Genomic DNA, 17,423 nt, shown 5'->3' on the forward strand with positions numbered 1-17,423 from the left:
GATCTGTCAAAGCTAGAAAAGATCTGTCACATCTTGACAGGGCCTTATAGGTCTGAACTTCCCTGTTTGACAGCAGTTAACTATAGGTTAACTTCTATGTCTCTCTCTCTCTTTCTAGGTCTATGTCTCTCTCTCATACCCTCAACAACCCCCTCCATTAACCTTCACCTTGTTCTCTCTCTCTCTACCCCCAGTCTGCCCGTCCACCTGCAAGCACCGTGCCTGCACCCTGGACAACCAGTGCTGCCACGACCAGTGCCTGGGAGGGTGCCTGGAGCCCAACTCAGCCAGCACGTGCGTGTCCTGCCGCCACCTCCAGCACGGGGGCACGTGCGTGGAGAAGTGTCCCCTGGGACACTACACCTACAGGGGCTGGCGGTGTGTCCCCTTCTCCTTCTGCCAGGAGCTCCACAATCAGTGCCGGCAGAGCAAGAGCAGCGACTGCCACGAGTACGTCATCCATAACGGCGCCTGCATCGCCGAGTGCCCGTCCGGGTACACCACCGTCAACTCCTCCTCGTAAGTCCCGGGGGGGTTTCTTTTGGGGGGGGGGGGGGGTTGGGTGGGGTCATAAGCAGGAAGTGAACGACAAACACGAAACACACAGCATTGGCCACCTGTGCCTACGCTTTGAAGCACCTCCCAACCGCTTACTTGCTAATTTGAAGTCCCCCCCCCCCCCCACACACACACACACACACACATACACGCTCGCTGCCTCATGCCTCGGTCTGAGTCCGCCCACAGCTGGGGTGTTTCTGCTGCGTCAGCGCCGTGTGCTCCTCCGTTCCAGCTGTGCTTCTGGAGGGGGTGTCATTTGCAGGAGCTTTTTATGTATTTTTTGCCCAGGATATTGTGAACAGCACTGACATGTTCCGGAAGTGGTCTACCCTTATGTTGGGGGAGGGGCGTAAGTTGGGTGTGTGCGTGTATGTGCATGCAGCCCCGGAAATCAAACCCTATCTGTATCCAGGGAATGACGATGCGAATGCTCAAGGCTCCCTTGTTGGGCTCTGACTGCTGTGTGCGTGTGTGTGCGTGTGCACGCGTGTGCGTGTGCCAGCCTGTGACTGTGTGTGTTGATCTGCAGTGTGGGGGCGTTGGTACACTGTGTGCTCTGTGCAGACAGCTAGGTCAGAGCGGTGCAGCACTGGCGCATCTGTGTCTCCCCTCCTGACTCTCTTATCCGTCCCCTGTACGCGCGGCGTGGTATCCAGGCCAGGAAGCACCCGTCACTTCGTTTCTCGCGCCCCAGCCTCTGTATGCTACACTCGACGGGTTTTCCGCGGGTGTGGTTTTTTCTGGTGTCGCCAGCTGATGTATACATAACTGTTGCAACATTCTGACTCCGCGCAATCTTGTCGTCTTTCACACTCGCAGGGTCATCGTTGAAGAGCACATCCGAAAGTCTTATAGCCAGGTGTCAGAAATTCAAAATGGGTCATAGAAATGTAAAGAAAGTGTCAAGCTCCTGTGTTTGTGTCAAGGAGTGTTTTGGGCTGACAAAAACCTCGATGACAAAAACGTTGAATACAATTTTCCAATGGGCGCATTTGTGGGTGTCGTGCGGGCCAGCTGGTGTTCTCTGATGTGCTACGTGTTCGGTCTGGCTACTTGATTGACAGCATGTCCTACTGTACACCACGTGAGGAATTCTTGATTGCGCCGAATGGGACCGTTAATCCAGTTTATGGTGGAATCGGATTTTGAGCACTGACAAATGTTGTAGAAGAAATATGCCGGTACGGTATGCTGGTTGAGGCCAAGTGACCTTCTACATCACAAGCTTCTATTTAGGATGAAACCTCCCTATGTTAGTGGTTCATTTGGCAAGCAGTCGCTACGGCTTGTTCGCTAGACCTACCATGAATGACATCCATCTCTGGAATTCACCCGGGGGATACTTGATAGGGCTGCATTGTTTAAGCTTCCAACTGTGCCATACCATCGCTCCTCTCTTATTAGAGCTGAGCAGATCTCAGACGATCGCATTCTTGTCCGTCGCTCGGAGGGAAAATGAGACGGCAAGCCGAAAGGTTTGTGACGTATGCCGCGAGAGCCGCAGTCAAATGTGAGCAAACAGTTGGCACCTGGCTCCTTTGTTTTGGCACTTATCATGAAAGAGACGCTTATTCTTACCCCACCCGTACCGCTAAGTCACCAGACAGGCCCTAGGCAAGCGCAGTTCTCTCGCCTCCCAACCAGTCAGCGGAAGGAACCGCTTTGGACCCGTCGGAGGGCGAGGACAATGGCCACCAGAGCAGACAAGTCCTCACCGTGTAACCCTGGGCTAATCCCCTCAGATTGAAACCCTTCAGGGACATTTTTGTCCGAGTTCTCTGACGTGTACGTCGTGTTTCGCTCCGACGTGGTCGGTTCAGTTCTCCTGGGAGGTTGTAGAGGGCAGCGCAAGTCGCAGGAGTTTGTGCTTCTTGCGTGGAGTAGTGACCGTACAAACTGCAGCTTGCAGGACAGAACCCCAAGGACACCATTGGCATGCCAGTTGGCTCCTCGTGTGATATTGAATCTTCTACTGTAGGAATGTCTGAATTTCTACAATTCCAATTCACTGTGTGGCATGATTTCTCCTGATTTTTTTGTTGTTGTTCTCTCTCTCTTTTACATCCAAGTTGGTATCTAATGTTGAAGTCCAGGTTGATGTGGACGTGCGTGTCTTAACCCTCCTGTGTCCGCCCGCAGGCTGATGTGCATGCCCTGCGCTGGCCTCTGTCCCAAGGTGTGCATGGGCGTGAAGACGGTGGACTCGGTCACATCGGCCCAGGCGCTCCGGGGCTGCACCGTCCTCAACGGCAGCATGGTCATCAACCTCCGGGGGGGAAGTGAGTACTGTGCCACAAACCGTGCCCCCCCCCCCCTAACTCAACACTTATTAATTCACCGAATTATTTTGTCCATACCGAAACCAGGCCTCGTTGGCGTTGCGGCCCGAGGTTAACTAATAGACCTGAGATCAGTTTTTTAAAGGCTTAATGTAGACATGACTAGTCAAAGGAAGCCCAGAGAAGTAGAGCAGAGAATGTCCTGCAGGTCAGAAGGTCATTGGCTGGTTGGAGGGTCGCTCACGGCAAAATGCTAAGCTCATTGGCTGCATCTGTTCCCATAGACAACATAGCAGCCGAGTTGGAGACCAGCCTGGGGCAGCTGGAGGAGATCACGGGCTACCTGACCATCAAACGCTCCTACGCCCTCGTCTCCCTGTCCTTCTTCCGCAAGCTGCGCGTCATCCGCGGAGAGACACAGGAAGTCGGGTAAGCAGTGGAATGACCTCACCCGCCTCGTTTGTGGGGAGCTCGAGTGAGGGAAAAACTGCCTGCAAACGTATGGATGTGGATGCTTGTCAAAAAACCTTTGCTGTCTTTTTGAAAAACGACCTTTGTAAGAAGTCATCAAGAAAAATCCCTTTTTTTTTCTCCTCAGGAACTATACCTTCTACGCTCTGGACAACCAGAACCTGCGTCAGCTGTGGGACTGGTCCAAACATAAGATGTCTATCCCTCAAGGAAGGATATTTGTCCACTACAACTCCAAACTCTGCATGTCTGAGATCCGCAAGATGGAGGAAGTGACTGGCATCAAAGACCGGCAGGTCAAAAACGACATTGGCACAAAGACCAACGGAGACCAGGCCTCGTGTATGTACACCTCACATTCAGCTACACTTACACCACATTCAGCTACACTTACACCTCACACTCAGCTACACGTTCACCCACCATCTGTGTTAGCTAGTCGTCGCTAATAGGTTTCAGCTACTGACAAATGTTCACGTGTCTTTCCAAAAAGAACCTGGTGTACTATGTTCCAAGGCAGTACTACAAAGTAACCATGCATAGCAAATAGCCTTTTATAAACATTTAAAACACCATATGACGCTGTACAAACCCTTACCTCAACCCTAGGAAAGGAAATGACAGCCCCAACTATGTATTTAGTAAGTCAGTGACTTAACACCAATGTGTTTTTACAGTCCTTCTGCTCGCTTAAGAACGACCATGGCCTTTCTGTCCTCAGGCGAGAACCAGCTGTTGAAGTTTACCCAGATCCGCACCATGAACGACAAGATCATCATCAAGTGGGAGCCCTTCTGGCCCCCGGACTTCAGGGACCTGCTGGGGTTCATGGTCCTCTACAAAGAGTCGTGAGTCCAGCCCTGAGCCACGCACCCCCTGAGCCATTCACCCTAACCCTTTCGGTGGGGTGTATCCCCTAGACCTTTGTAGATGTGCAGGATGTTTTTGTTTTTTGGGGGGGGGACCCAGTCCAGAGTCCACGCAATAGTAATAACAGTTTTCATCGCTTTTATCGAAAGCAACATACGACCTCTTGATCCACAGTCAAAAGGCTCTAACCACGAACCCAACTTTTGCATTACATTGTTAGGGTTGAAAAAAAATTGGGGCGGGGGGGATTCTTGGAGCTTCCTACTAGAAACGATTGATCCAAGTCGCCATAGGAATACTAAAGGTGCTCTCCCCTCTCTGCCTCCCTCCCTGCCCCGCCTTCGTCCAGGCCCTACAAGAACGTGACGGAGTTTGACGGCCAGGACGCCTGCGGCTCCAACAGCTGGGTGATCGCCGACGTGGACCCGCCCCCCCGCGCCACCGACGGGAAGGACCAGATGGAGCCGGGCCACCTCATCCACCCCCTGAAGCCCTGGACGCAGTACGCCATCATGGTGAAGACCCAGCTGTCGGCCTCCGACGACCACCAGGTGCGCGGCGCCAAGAGTGAGATCATCTACGTGCGCACCAACGCCACAAGTAAGGCTCCCTACTCCCCAGTTGATGTTAGATTTGTTTTCCCTGCGTTTGCTTTCGATCGAGCGGTTTCAAATCTGTTCCCTGCAGTGAAGCGTTGTTGTTGTTAATAAGAGGTCCATCTGTGGAACTTTCTGGAATGTAACTCTGTCCATGAACTGGCCCGGAATTCGACTGTGCAGCTGCAACTGTTGCAGAACTTGTTGTTGTGTCGAAAGAGAGTAAGCTACCTGTTACAGGATTGTGGTTGCAAATGTTTGGGGCTGCCACCACCAGGGCAGAGCTGGCACCATTCCCCCCCCCCCCCCCCCCCCCCCCCCCCCCCCAGGGCACCAACTGCCTTCCTACCTGCTGTTCCGTGTCAGTGCCATCAGTCAAGTCTCTCACACACAGCCTCTAATTCTTGAGTGGCAGCTCCCGTGGGCCTCGCCCAGATATCCTGCGTCTTGTTTGGGCTGTTTACGAAGCCCAGCGTCTGGTAGACACTTTGACTGTCTCCTCCTTTCTGATAAACCACAATCCGGCACGCCAGCTGACTTCCAGGGTTGCTCGATACGGGGCCGGCGGGGGCAGCCTGGCACATACCCATCTGGTTTGTTCCATCACCACCTGCCGATGTAGTCTGGGTTCACAAAGTGGATCACGGCAGCCCTTGCATAACCAGTTGGACAGTCAGTCAGTCGGAGGATCGGAGGAAAGCTGTCATTAGACATGTGGCGTGTGTCCTGAAACCCAAGTCTGACAATGTGGTCGGACTGGTATGAAAACACACACCATGTTACCGGCACGTAAGGGACACGATGACAATGATGTGGGATGGTGCATTGTCAACAGGTCCTGCTACCCCCCCCCCCCCCCCCACCTCTTGTGCTCGGGTGCAGACAGCCAAGGTCTGAAACAACAAACAGAAGTGTCCCAAAGTGTTCTGCTGTGATCTTGGGATTCAAGGACACCCCTCTCAACACCCTCAACACACACTCTCTCACACAGACGTCCAAACGGCTCATGCAGAGCATGATTCAACTTGTCTTCCCTCGCCCCCCCTCTTCCATCCCCAGAGCCATCAGTGCCACTGGACCCAATCTCCTCCTCCAACTCCTCCTCCCACATAATCCTGAAGTGGAAGCCGCCCAATGACCCCAACGGTCAGATCACCCACTACCTGGTCTTCTGTCAACGCCAACCAGAGGCCAGTGAGCTCTACAAGTTTGACTACTGTCAAAAGGGTAAGTGTGCGGTGTGCGACGAACCTACATGTGAGGGCATTCTAGATATACATTTACTGTAGATACAGATAGAGGTAGACGTTTTCTGCTCAAGGGATTGTATCCACTGATGCATTGCCTTCTCAGCCTGACCTTCACCACACATACAAAGAGAAACTTTCTGTTTGGAATTTTGAGTCCCTCACGTCTCCCAAGTCTGTAGTCTGAAGGGGAGTTGTGTCAGAGGAAATTAATCTCATCTAGAGATACCGACGCGACTATGATGACAGGTCCCTTTGGCGGTGTGTGTGTGATGGATCCGTGTGTGTGTGTCAGTGTGTGTGTGTGTGATGGATCCGTGTGTGTGTGTGTGTGTGTGATGGATCCGTGTGTGTTTGTGATGGATCCGTGTGTGTGTGTGATGGATCAGTGTGTGTTGCTGTGTGTCCCTCCCTCACTCTCTGGTGCTGTGTGTCCCCGTCCAGGGATGAAGCTCCCGTCCCGGATGCCCACCCAGGTGGACAGTGACGAGGAGCACAAATGGAACCAGACGGAGGACCAGGGCCAGGGGGGGCGCTGCTGCGCCTGCCCCAAGACCGACAAGGAGCTCAAGAAGGAGGCGGAGGACTCGGAGTACCGCAAGACCTTTGAGAACTACCTCCACAACGAGGTGTTTGAGATCAAGTAAGACGGCGCTCTGCTCACCGATGGGTTGGTTCTGTGCTGTCGGCCTGGGTTAGACAGACTCTTCTAAAGGCTCCTTTGATGGCATTTACTGAAGGTGAAGGTAGTTGCGTTGTCACACTGTTCCCCTCTCTGTTATTGACGTCGGTGGGGTTTCTTCATACAATCAGCACGGTCTGAATGCTGGGTTAGGGTTTTTCCATATTGGAAATATGATATTACCCAATCCAATCTCTTGAACTCCCCCTAGTGTTAAAAGGTGTTCAAATCCATTTCGGAGTCTTTATGCAATGCATAACAGATGTTTTCATCCACAGGGAGATACATGGGGGATTTGAAACCTGGGAACTGTGTTTTAATATCTACTGTATGTAGAGATTCTAAATCTGTATTTATTGTGACAAAGGTGGCGAAGAGCGACTTTGACCTCCCCTCTCGTCTCTCTCTCTCTCCTTCAGAACCTCCCGGCAACGGCGCTCGGCGGTGGGCATAGCCAACCGGACGCTGCCGTTCCTGACCACGCCCCCCAGCCCGCCGGAGGGCGTGGCCACCACGCGCAGCCCCGAGGAGGGGGAGGAGTTTGAGAGCACCAAGATCGTGCTGACCGTGAAGGCCAAGGAGACCACGACCATCTCCAACCTGCGCCACTTCACCAGCTACCAGATCGAGGTCCACGCCTGCAACCACCTGACCGACCAGACGCGCTGCAGCATGGCGGCTTACGTGAGCGCCCGCACCATGCCCGAGGGTACGGCCACTCGCCCTGTTGGCGTTTGTTTGATCTTATTCATTCGTTTCGAATGATTCCGTCCTCGACGGCGAACGAAGAGGAGCCCCCGTGGGGGTTAGCTCGACGACTTATCGAATTGAAGATCTGGACGACTTTGGGGGGAAATTGAGGTTCACGAGAAGGGGGGATGAATCGTGGCACTTTTTCCTCGCGGCGATCGCCGTGTTGAGGTTTGCGTGTGATTGTGTGCGTGTGTCCCCTCCCCTGCAGATAAAGCGGATGACATCCCAGGGCCCATCACCTTCGAGGTGTCCGAAGACACGGTGCGCGTCAGGTGGCAGGAGCCCAAGGCGCCCAACGGCATGATCATCCTGTATGAGGTCCACTACAGGAGGCTGGTCGACTCTGAGGTCAGGGTTCGCACCACACGCCCAGAGAAGGGAACACACACACACGCACACGCTTTTGTGCACATTACCTTTCCACGGATTTCTCGTCGTGTGACATTATAGGCACACTCTCCCAGATAAGACACTCCAGCATGAATACACCATGCACACATACGCAGACTCCTGAATATTATTTTGAAATGGGTTTAACTTGCTTTGTTAACATTACAGACATGCGAGTACTTCAATTTTGATGAGAAACGACAGTCTGTATTACGGAGTATCTGAGCTCTCTCTGTCCTTCTAAAGGAAAACAGTAGCACTGCATTGTAGTTCGTTACCATGGTGACGGCAGTGCACCTAGTGTCTCTGGGCTGAAGACTTGTTCACTTTCGAAAACAAACAGAAAAACACAACACTTGGTGGAGATGTTCCGCCATACAGGCAACAACATGTTTTCGACCAAGCCTTCTCAACACGGGTATGGTGTGGGGCTAATGGGCGATGCGGGTGGGTGCTTTGACAACTCAACAAAATATCTCACTTCATCTCCGGTTTGTATTTCGAGAATGTCGTTTTTCAGGCCCTTTTGGACATCTTCCCCCGTAGTCGTGTGTTGCGTGTCTCTTTCCCGTGGCTCCTCCCCCCCCTCACCTGGTGCCTGGGTGTGTCCCTGCAGGAGTCCCACCACTGTGTGTCCAGGAACAGCTACCGGGAGGCCAAGGGCTGCAAGCTGCGCGTGGTGCACCATGGGAACTACACGGTGCGCATCCGCGCCACCTCGCTGGCGGGCAACGGCTCCTGGACGGAGCCCAGCTACTTCTACGTTCAGGACCCCCGTAAGCGCCGCCGCCGCCGCCGTTTCACAGCATCTCAAGACCGTGGCTGTCCTCGACCGCGTGGGCTTTCATAAACCCCGAGTTATGGGATGGGCGAGACTCTGCACATTGTAGAACACAGACGATTGACGCTTCGATCGTTTTTGAAATGTTTTGGTATCTGTCTCTGAGGGGGTCAGAGGCTGAGCGGTTAGGGAATCGGGCTAGTAATCAGAAGGTTGCCGGTTCAATTCTGGCCGTGCAAAATGACATTGTGTCCACTTAACCCTACTTGTCTCGGGGGAATGTCACTTCACTTACTGTAAGTCGCTCTGGATAAAAGCGTCTGCGACATGACCAAATGTAAATGTCTAATTTCCAGTGTATATTTTGCACATGCTGAATGTCCGTGTTTTACTGAGGTTGAACTTTTGTCTTGGATGCGTGGTTGTGTGTCAGGGGGGGACCTGGACGGCGTGGTGAGGATCATCATCGGGCCGGTCATCTGCATCATCCTGCTGTTTATGGTAGCCGGCGGAGGGTTCTTCATGTTCAAGAAGAAGTACGTGTTTTTAGTCCCCCTCGCTTTGGCGTGGAGCCGTGCAGTGGCGTGTGAGTGTGTACCGTTGTCGGGTTCCAACACCTGGTTGTGTTTCTGCTCAGGCAAACCCAGGGACCGAGTGGACCCATCTACGCCTCGTCCAACCCCGAGTACCTCAGCGCCAACGACGGTAAGGAGACACCTCCTCCTCTTCCCTCGTCTCAGGGGCGTCCTGGGAAGAGCTCGTCGACGTGGTCACTCTGACATACACGAAAAACATTGAAATGTGACACGCGTTTTAGAAATGTTTGACTGCAGATCAAGCGGTCGCAAGTTCAGATCAGAATAATAACCACCATATACTTTAGAGTGATACGACGTAGTGCATCACGACTGATCGTGACTGTTAAACGGACATGCTGACACGGTGTGTGTGTGTGTTCTGCAGTGTACGAGCCTGACGACTGGGAGGTGCCGAGAGACAAGATCAACATCCTGCGCGAGCTGGGCCAGGGCTCGTTCGGCATGGTGTACGAAGGCATCGCCAAGGACATCGTCAAGGGCGAGGGCGAGTCGCACGTGGCGGTGAAGACGGTCAACGAGTCGGCCAGCCTGCGCGAGCGCATCGAGTTCCTCAACGAAGCCTCGGTCATGAAGGCCTTCACGTGTCACCATGTGGTAAGGACACCTGCCCCCGCCCACCGGGGCTGCCCAGCGCTGTAAAACACACGTACCTAACGCGTGAAGTCAAAAAGAGAACAGTCATGCAGGAAGCAAAACTGTTTCTGGGTTCATCCGATTGATCAGGAAGAGCTACGCCTGTATTAGAGGATTTTTGCATTTTTGAATATTCACAGGATCCAGAAAATTCCGGATCTGTGAAAGAGTAGATGTACAAATAGCAGAGTGCTATGTCTGTAGGGGGACTGAAAGAAACCAATAACAGTCGTCGGATCATCATCATAAGGGTCATGTCTACCACTGGTGTTCCGGTAAAGAAAGAACACACACAGCCTTCAGGAAGGAGACAGTTGGAGGAGGAGAGGAAGTGTGAGGGATCACTGATCCTGTCAGTTTACAAGCACCTTGACTTTGGTTTTGTCCTTGAGAATCAAAAGATCTGGGGAAGTGAAAGAAGGCCATCATATGATCATAATAATAATAATAATAACTTGTATTTAAAGGCGCCTTTCTCTGCACTTAAGGACACCGTACAGGATACAAAATCATTTTAAAAACAGCAAAATAAAGAATACAACAACATTAAAAAAAACAGAAGAAGGTATCAGAAGCAGAGCAGGGCGGGTCCTGGCAACACAGTGTGAATGAGATTCAAACGTTACGTTGGCGTTGTCGGTGAAAGCATGGAGCGCAAATTCATGAAGCCTGGGGATGATGTCCTACCCATAGATAAATGACAAACTAGATAAATGGCACTGGGCGTGGATAGATGAAAGTAGAGACGGCAAGCCTTTTGGCAGTTGGCAGAAACAGAGTGCTGGTGCTTGTTCCTGCACGTTTTGTTCGAGGAAGCTACTATATGCCAGCAGTGGTAAGAAAGTGCTTGCTCGTCATGTCATAGAGCCGCTGCCCGTGCACTCAAACCTACCATGACATTGCCAGGAGCAACTGTTACAGCTGACACACTGTTGTCTATAACTGACAATGTCTGCGACTTCAAAGTACATTTGTGCACATTTATTGCGGAACATGACTTGTCATTCACAATTTCTTAGCCACTGGTCACCCTGTGTAGAAAACTAGCAGAAGACAAAAAGTGTTTCTCTCCAATCTCCCCCCCACAGTGTGTGTGTGCCTGCATGAGTGTGTACTTCTGTCTGTCTGTGTGTGTGTGTTTGTGCTATTCCACGTCAATGAGGTCACTAACGGGCTGATCCTGTACAATGCCGGGGGGGGTGTATATATTTACAGTTACTTTAGATTTCCCACAGCCATTGTATCACCGCCCTATTTTCTTGTTGTTTGTTCAATCTCCTTCACTTGAACAACCAAGGTAACCTGCTTCACCTGTACGGACCAGACTATATGGATACACCACGCTGGGTGTTTTATGTCTGTCTTGATAACCATATTTGGTCATATCCTTCCTCCCAGGTGAGACTTATGGGCGTGGTGTCCAAGGGCCAGCCCACGTTGGTCGTCATGGAGTTGATGACCCACGGCGACCTGAAGAGCTACCTGCGCTGTCTCCGGCCCGACTCTGAGGTAACCGCTACACTCGGTCGCAAGGTGCACAGCAAGATTTGTATGATCTCGCAAGAATGAAAACGAGCGCTGTGAAAGCCAACCAAAGAGAGCGCCCCGTTTCTAAACCGGTTGAAGAATACGCCAGTAGAGTCAAACGACTTTCGGCTGTGAAGGAAGACAGTGTCTGACCGCTCTCCCGTGTTCCAGAACAACCCGGGCCGCCCCCCGCCCACGCTGAAGGAGATGATCCAGATGGCGGCGGAGATCGCGGACGGGATGGCCTACCTCAACGCCAAGAAGTTTGTCCACAGAGACCTGGCGGCCAGGAACTGCATGGTGGCGCAGGACCTGACTGTCAAGATCGGAGGTACGCTCCCTCTGAACGCTCCAAGTTCCACGATGATTCGAAGACAGCTGGTTCATGACCAGAAAACTAGTGTCCTACCCCATAGTGTGCTAGTTACTAATCAGCCATCTCCTTTGTGTGTGTGTGTCTTAGACTTTGGCATGACGCGGGACATCTATGAGACGGATTACTACAGGAAAGGAGGAAAGGGCCTCCTCCCTGTCAGATGGATGGCGCCCGAGTCCCTCAAGGACGGCGTGTTCACCGCCCACTCAGACTGCTGGTGAGTGTGTGTGTGTGTGTTGGGGTTGTGTGATAAGCTGGACACGACGAGAAAGCCAACCCTTAAGCCAGAGAAGTTTTCCTTTTTTACCTCAAACAACCTCTACTTTCTAAGAAGGAAGGACTTATCCCACAGGTAAAGATGATCTCATTGACCGTCCTCCTGTGTCCTCTCAACCTCTCTGTGTGTGTGTGTGTGCCGTGTTTGTTTTGTGTCACTTGCGGTGCCACAGGTCGTTCGGGGTGGTGTTATGGGAGATTAGCACCTTGGCAGAGCAGCCTTACCAGGGCCTGTCCAACGAGCAGGTGCTGAAGTTCGTCATGGATGGCGGTTACCTGGATCGCCCCGACAACTGTGCAGACAGACTGTAAGTAGACTGTAAACTGGGTTTTTGTAAGTGCAGCGTGGGGGCACTCGGGGACGACACTCTCTCAAGGTTTGCCAACGGCGGTCGGAGACACGCCAGCGCGTTCCCAGCGCTACTTACATTTACATTTATTCATTTAGCAGACGCTTTTGTCCAAAGCGACTTCCAAGAGAGAGCTTCACAAAGTGCATAGGTCACTGATAATAACAACAAGATAGCCCCACAGCATTGCGGGTAGTCAAAGACAAGAAGTACATATTGTGAACAACCAAAAAATAGTGCTAAAGGGAAGAGACCATAAGAGCATGTAGTTAAACAAGTTAAAATTACACAACATTGATCTCTAAGTGCAGGTGTACCTGTAGGAAAGCAATAAAAATAGGATTAACTAAAAAAGAAGAATACAACAGTTTAAATCAGCTACCACTAACCAACAAGAGCAACAGTCTAAGCAAGAGTCATTGTGAACCTTGAGGAAACTAGCGTTGGATTCAGCAAACCATTCCTAAGTACCATTGTACTCCCGGAACAAGTGCGTCTTGAGCCTTCTCTTGAAGGTGGAGAGACAGTCCGTGTCTCTGATGGAGGTGGGGAGTTGATTCCACCACTGGGGTGCCAGGCAGGAGAAGAGCTTGTGCTGGGACCGGGCGGTCTTGAGAGGTGGGACCACCAGGCGGTTGTCTGAAGAAGACCGTAGGTGGCGGGTGGGGGTGTAAGGCTGCAGGAGAGACTTGATGTAGTCGGGCGCAGTTCCATTCACTGCTCGGAAGGTCAGTACCAGGGTCTTGAATCTGATGCGGGCCGTTATGGGTAGCCAGTGGAGGGAGATGAGGAGCGGGGTAACGTGGGAGCGTCTGGGTAGATTGTAGACCAGACGGGCCGCTGCGTTCTGAATTCTCTGAAGAGGGCGGGTTGCGCATGATGGGAGACCGGCGAGCAGCGAGTTGCAGTAGTCCAACTTGGAGAGGACAAGTGCTTGGACAAGCAGCTGGGTGGAGTGCTCAGACAGGTATCTCCTGATCTTCCGGATGTTGTAGAGGGTGAATCTACACGACCGGGAGACCGCAGCAATGTGGGCCGTGAGGGAGAGCTCGTCGTCCATGGTCACCCCAAGGTTCCTGGCAGAGGATGAGGGGGTCACCGTCGCAGATCCCAGGGTGATTGAGAAGTCATGGGAGATGGAGGGTTTGGCCGGGATGATGAGAAGTTCTGTTTTGGCAAGGTTCAGCTGGAGATGGTGCTCAGTCATCCAGGCGGAGATGTCTGCGAGGCAGGCCTCAATCCTAGCTGAGATCCCCGGATCGGTCGGAGGGAATGACAGGTACAGCTGCGTGTCGTCAGCGTAGCAGTGGTAGGAGAAGCCATGGGAGGTGATGATTGGTCCAAGTGAGGTGGTGTACAGAGAGAAGAGGAGGGGACCAAGGACGGAACCCTGTGGGACACCAGTGGAGAGCTGGCGTGGGCCTGACAGTTTGCCTCCCCAGGAGACCTGGTAGGATCTTCCCGACAGGTAGGATGAGATCCACTGGAGTGCAGTGCCAGTGATGCCCATCTCAGAAAGTGTGGAGAGCAGGATCTGGTGGTTAACCGTATCAAACGCCACAGAAAGGTCCAGCAGAATGATGACGGATGACCTGGAAGCCGCTCTGGCAGACTGGAGGGCAGTGGTGACTGAAAGGAGGGCAGTCTCTGTGGAGTGGCCGGTCTTGAAGCCCGATTGGTTGGGGTCGAGCAGTTTGTTCTGAGAAAGGAAGTTAGACAGTTGGTTAGATACAGCACGTTCAATTGTTTTAGAAAAGAAGGGCAACAATGATACCGGTCTGTAGTTCTGGAGGACGGCAGGGTTAAGGGAGGGTTTTTTGAGTAAAGGGGTAACTCTGGCCTGTTTGAAGGCAGAGGGGAAGGTGCCAGAGGTAAGAGAGGAGTTTAGAACATGGAGCAGAAAAGTTATGATAGAGGCTCACTCAGTTATGACTTGGCTCACTCAGAACGTGCGATCCAGATGGATTGGTTAGATTGCATGCAAGTCATGGTCAGGCAATAAGAAGCAGACACTTTTGTAAACAGACGTGCGGGTGAGAGCTGTGGGCTTCCTCAGCCCAGAGGAAAGCAGAGACACAAGTATAATTTGAAAAACATGAAATCATAATAATCTAAATTCCTACAATGACATCAATTCAACAAAAACCCCTCCTCCTCCTCCCCCCAGACACAACCTGATGCAGATGTGCTGGCAGTACAACCCCAAGATGCGGCCCATGTTCCAGGAGATCATCGAGATGCTCCGGGAGGACCTGCACCCGTCCTTCCAGGAGGTGTCCTTCTACTACAGCGAGGAGAACAAGCCGCCCGAGACGGAGGACTTTGACCTGGACCTGGAGAACATGGAGAGCATCCCACTGGACCCGTGCTCCTACTCCCACCGGGGGGAGGAGGGCTCGGACCGCGACGAGGCGGGCTCCTCGGTGGGCCTGCGGGCCAGCTACGAGGAGCACATCCCCTACACGCACATGAACGGCGGGAAAACGAACGGACGAATACTAGCCCTCCCCCGCTCCAGCCCCTCCTAACATACCCTTTCACCCCGCCCCCCCGCCCCCACACACAGATGCATAGATATAAATATATATATTTTTGTTTTCGTTCTGTCATTTTTATACAGATCACTGTTTCACTTTTATCACTCTCTTCAGAGGTCGAAGCATATCTCAGGATGTTTTTTTTCTTCTTCTCAAGATGCCACATACACACACACTACAGTATGTCCACTCAGGACAGGACTAAGACCAAGCTCTCGCTCCTCTTTCTAGTCCATGATTGGGTTTTGTTTTTTTGTCGTTTTTATATATTGCCAAATTTGCAAGACTGGGCGGATGGATGGATACAACTGTGAAATAAACTCTTTGACAACCAGAAGGCTGCTAAACCCATGACTAAAAGACAGTCCCCCCCCCCCCCCCCCCTTATCCCTTGCTATGTACAGTATGAATGGGTTTTTCTCCCTGGGTTGTCCGGTTAAAAGTGCTCTTCTCTGTCTGTGGCCTACATCCTCGTCATGGAAGTGTGTCTGAATTGTTGTACTTAATGTGTCGTCGAAAACCAGTCACTGATGTTTTAATGGACTTGGGAACTGTCAAGTGGTTCAAGGATGTCCATCGTCGAACAAACTCTTATCTACTGGAGAAGCTAGTTTAAGACTCCACACCCTGCAGTATTCCAAACATCACACACACAAATGAACAGATATATCTTTTGGGTTCTATTATTAATTTATTTACTTTTCTCATTTTCTTTTTTGAGTTTTCACATTTACAGCTGAAGGATATTTAAATGGTTTCAAGAAAAAAGAAAAAAAAAAACATTTGACAAACGAGTTCCTCCAATTGACCAATAGCTGCTTCTTTGGTATATTTTAGTGGGTATAGAAGATATAAATATATATAAATATATTATTGATGTTTTTGTACATAGACGATATGTTGTCATTCATGAGGTATTTCCGGTCGTAGAATGTTTTTACATGTTAGTCTTATGTTTATTTTGTTTTCTAATTCAGAAATCATACTAATTATCATTTTTGACTTTTTGATCAACCAACAGCACTTGGTCTTTATTTTCTATCAGATGCACGGAAAGCAGGAGTAATGGCGTCTATGGCTTCAGATGTCTGCCCTTGAATATCAAGATCAAATAAAAAATCTGCTGTAAATAAAGCAGCAAGGTGCATTCATGACTAGAGACTGAAACATTTCTCTTCTCTCTCCTCACATCCTGCTCCTTACAACAGGCGTTGTCACTTGTTCTAAATACTTCTTTGTGTGATGCTGTGTCATGAAGATACCAGCTGAGCTGTGTGTAATATGTGTGAAATGATTTAAACATCTGTTCGATTTATGGAGCCTTTTTTTGTAGCTGGTGTTATTTGGTTATAATAACACCATTGACTGGTATCTTAGCAAAAGGTAAAAAAGTACACCTCCAGTATTCCTCTTCATGATTTCCTCTCCAATATCTTCATGGAAAAGGTTTGTCTCTATGGAACTTGTGCCATCTCCAGAAGTTCAAACATGCTGCTTATTTTCCTGCAATGTGTTCCCAATACCACATGAGGTCAGTGTTTCCAATACTGATCATTACTCAAACTGGACTCCCCGGTGCAATGCCTGTCCACACAAAATCTCCACATACAAGTTATTTTGCTTAAAACTCTTCCAAGGTTGACATGTTGATCGCGTGTCTACATATAGCCTGTCACTGGATCTCAGTTTTGTATTTTTTGCATGATTGATGCCGACTTTTTCTTTTTTCCTACACACGTAGTTGACCTATGAAGTGAGTAAACACATTCCAAATGTCATGTGACAGCTTGAGTCCAGCAGCACATTGTGTCTATCAAGTTCTCCTGTGCTAGTTCCACTCACAGCCCTGACATGACCATGGCCTCTGGCTTGGATTTTCTCCCAATAGACTATATTAAAAAAAATCCTAACTGCTTATAAAGGCAGATCTTGATGGCTCACTGTGTCATTGGGTTAACGCGGAGACATGACAGATTCAATGGCGGTGCCTTCATATATCTTTCAAGGATTCAGACAGCATTTGATACAAACAACAATTGGAACAGAAATGTGAACATATAGCAATACGTTTATTTCTCTGAGGTTACAGATTTTCTCAAATTTGATTTTCTAATAGAATCTGATAAAGGAGTATTTTGGTAACAACTCTTCTTTCGTTGCGTCTCTCGGCTGCCTTCTCTCTGTCCACCCTTGGTCTTCTGCTTCCTCTTCACCTTCTCATCCCCCCACTGTATGACCTCGTCCCAGCCGTTCCAGCTCAACCAATACTCGTCATCCGCCCAGGACACGCCGGCCTCCAAGTTCACACTCCTCTTACGACGGAATGGCATGGCGCCCTGGTCTGGTGGGGGTGAGCTACTATACCAACGTGGGTCCCTTTCCTGCATTAGTTTCGTCCCTGTCAGGGCCGGAGGAGGGCACCGGAGCTTGGACCCACCCTGGCCCTTCTGACGTCCCTTTGAACCTTTTTTCTTAGTGAGTTCCTTCCCCTGACT

The 17,423-nt window shown here is 50.8% G+C and overlaps 1 protein-coding gene across 1 annotated transcript in view; it reads left to right on the forward strand.

Annotated features, from left to right (window-relative positions):
- Positions 1 to 16,082, forward strand: part of insra (insulin receptor a) — a 34,049-nt gene extending 17,967 nt beyond the window's left edge. The window contains exons 3-21 of the mRNA XM_047026756.1: positions 195 to 519; positions 2,701 to 2,840; positions 3,125 to 3,269; positions 3,439 to 3,653; positions 4,033 to 4,159; positions 4,531 to 4,781; positions 5,837 to 6,004; positions 6,469 to 6,667; positions 7,126 to 7,415; positions 7,668 to 7,807; positions 8,466 to 8,625; positions 9,064 to 9,166; positions 9,268 to 9,335; positions 9,594 to 9,823; positions 11,261 to 11,371; positions 11,561 to 11,720; positions 11,853 to 11,982; positions 12,215 to 12,349; positions 14,559 to 16,082. Of these exons, the coding sequence (XP_046882712.1) occupies positions 195 to 519; positions 2,701 to 2,840; positions 3,125 to 3,269; positions 3,439 to 3,653; positions 4,033 to 4,159; positions 4,531 to 4,781; positions 5,837 to 6,004; positions 6,469 to 6,667; positions 7,126 to 7,415; positions 7,668 to 7,807; positions 8,466 to 8,625; positions 9,064 to 9,166; positions 9,268 to 9,335; positions 9,594 to 9,823; positions 11,261 to 11,371; positions 11,561 to 11,720; positions 11,853 to 11,982; positions 12,215 to 12,349; positions 14,559 to 14,919 (3,458 nt within the window). The 3' untranslated portion in view covers positions 14,920 to 16,082. The remainder of the gene's footprint in view (positions 1 to 194; positions 520 to 2,700; positions 2,841 to 3,124; positions 3,270 to 3,438; positions 3,654 to 4,032; positions 4,160 to 4,530; positions 4,782 to 5,836; positions 6,005 to 6,468; positions 6,668 to 7,125; positions 7,416 to 7,667; positions 7,808 to 8,465; positions 8,626 to 9,063; positions 9,167 to 9,267; positions 9,336 to 9,593; positions 9,824 to 11,260; positions 11,372 to 11,560; positions 11,721 to 11,852; positions 11,983 to 12,214; positions 12,350 to 14,558) is intronic.
- Positions 16,083 to 17,423: the final 1,341 nt, after the last annotated feature.

This window comes from Hypomesus transpacificus, chromosome 10, assembly GCF_021917145.1.
Source record: "Hypomesus transpacificus isolate Combined female chromosome 10, fHypTra1, whole genome shotgun sequence".
In the NCBI taxonomy this organism is placed as follows: Eukaryota; Metazoa; Chordata; class Actinopteri; order Osmeriformes; family Osmeridae; genus Hypomesus; species Hypomesus transpacificus.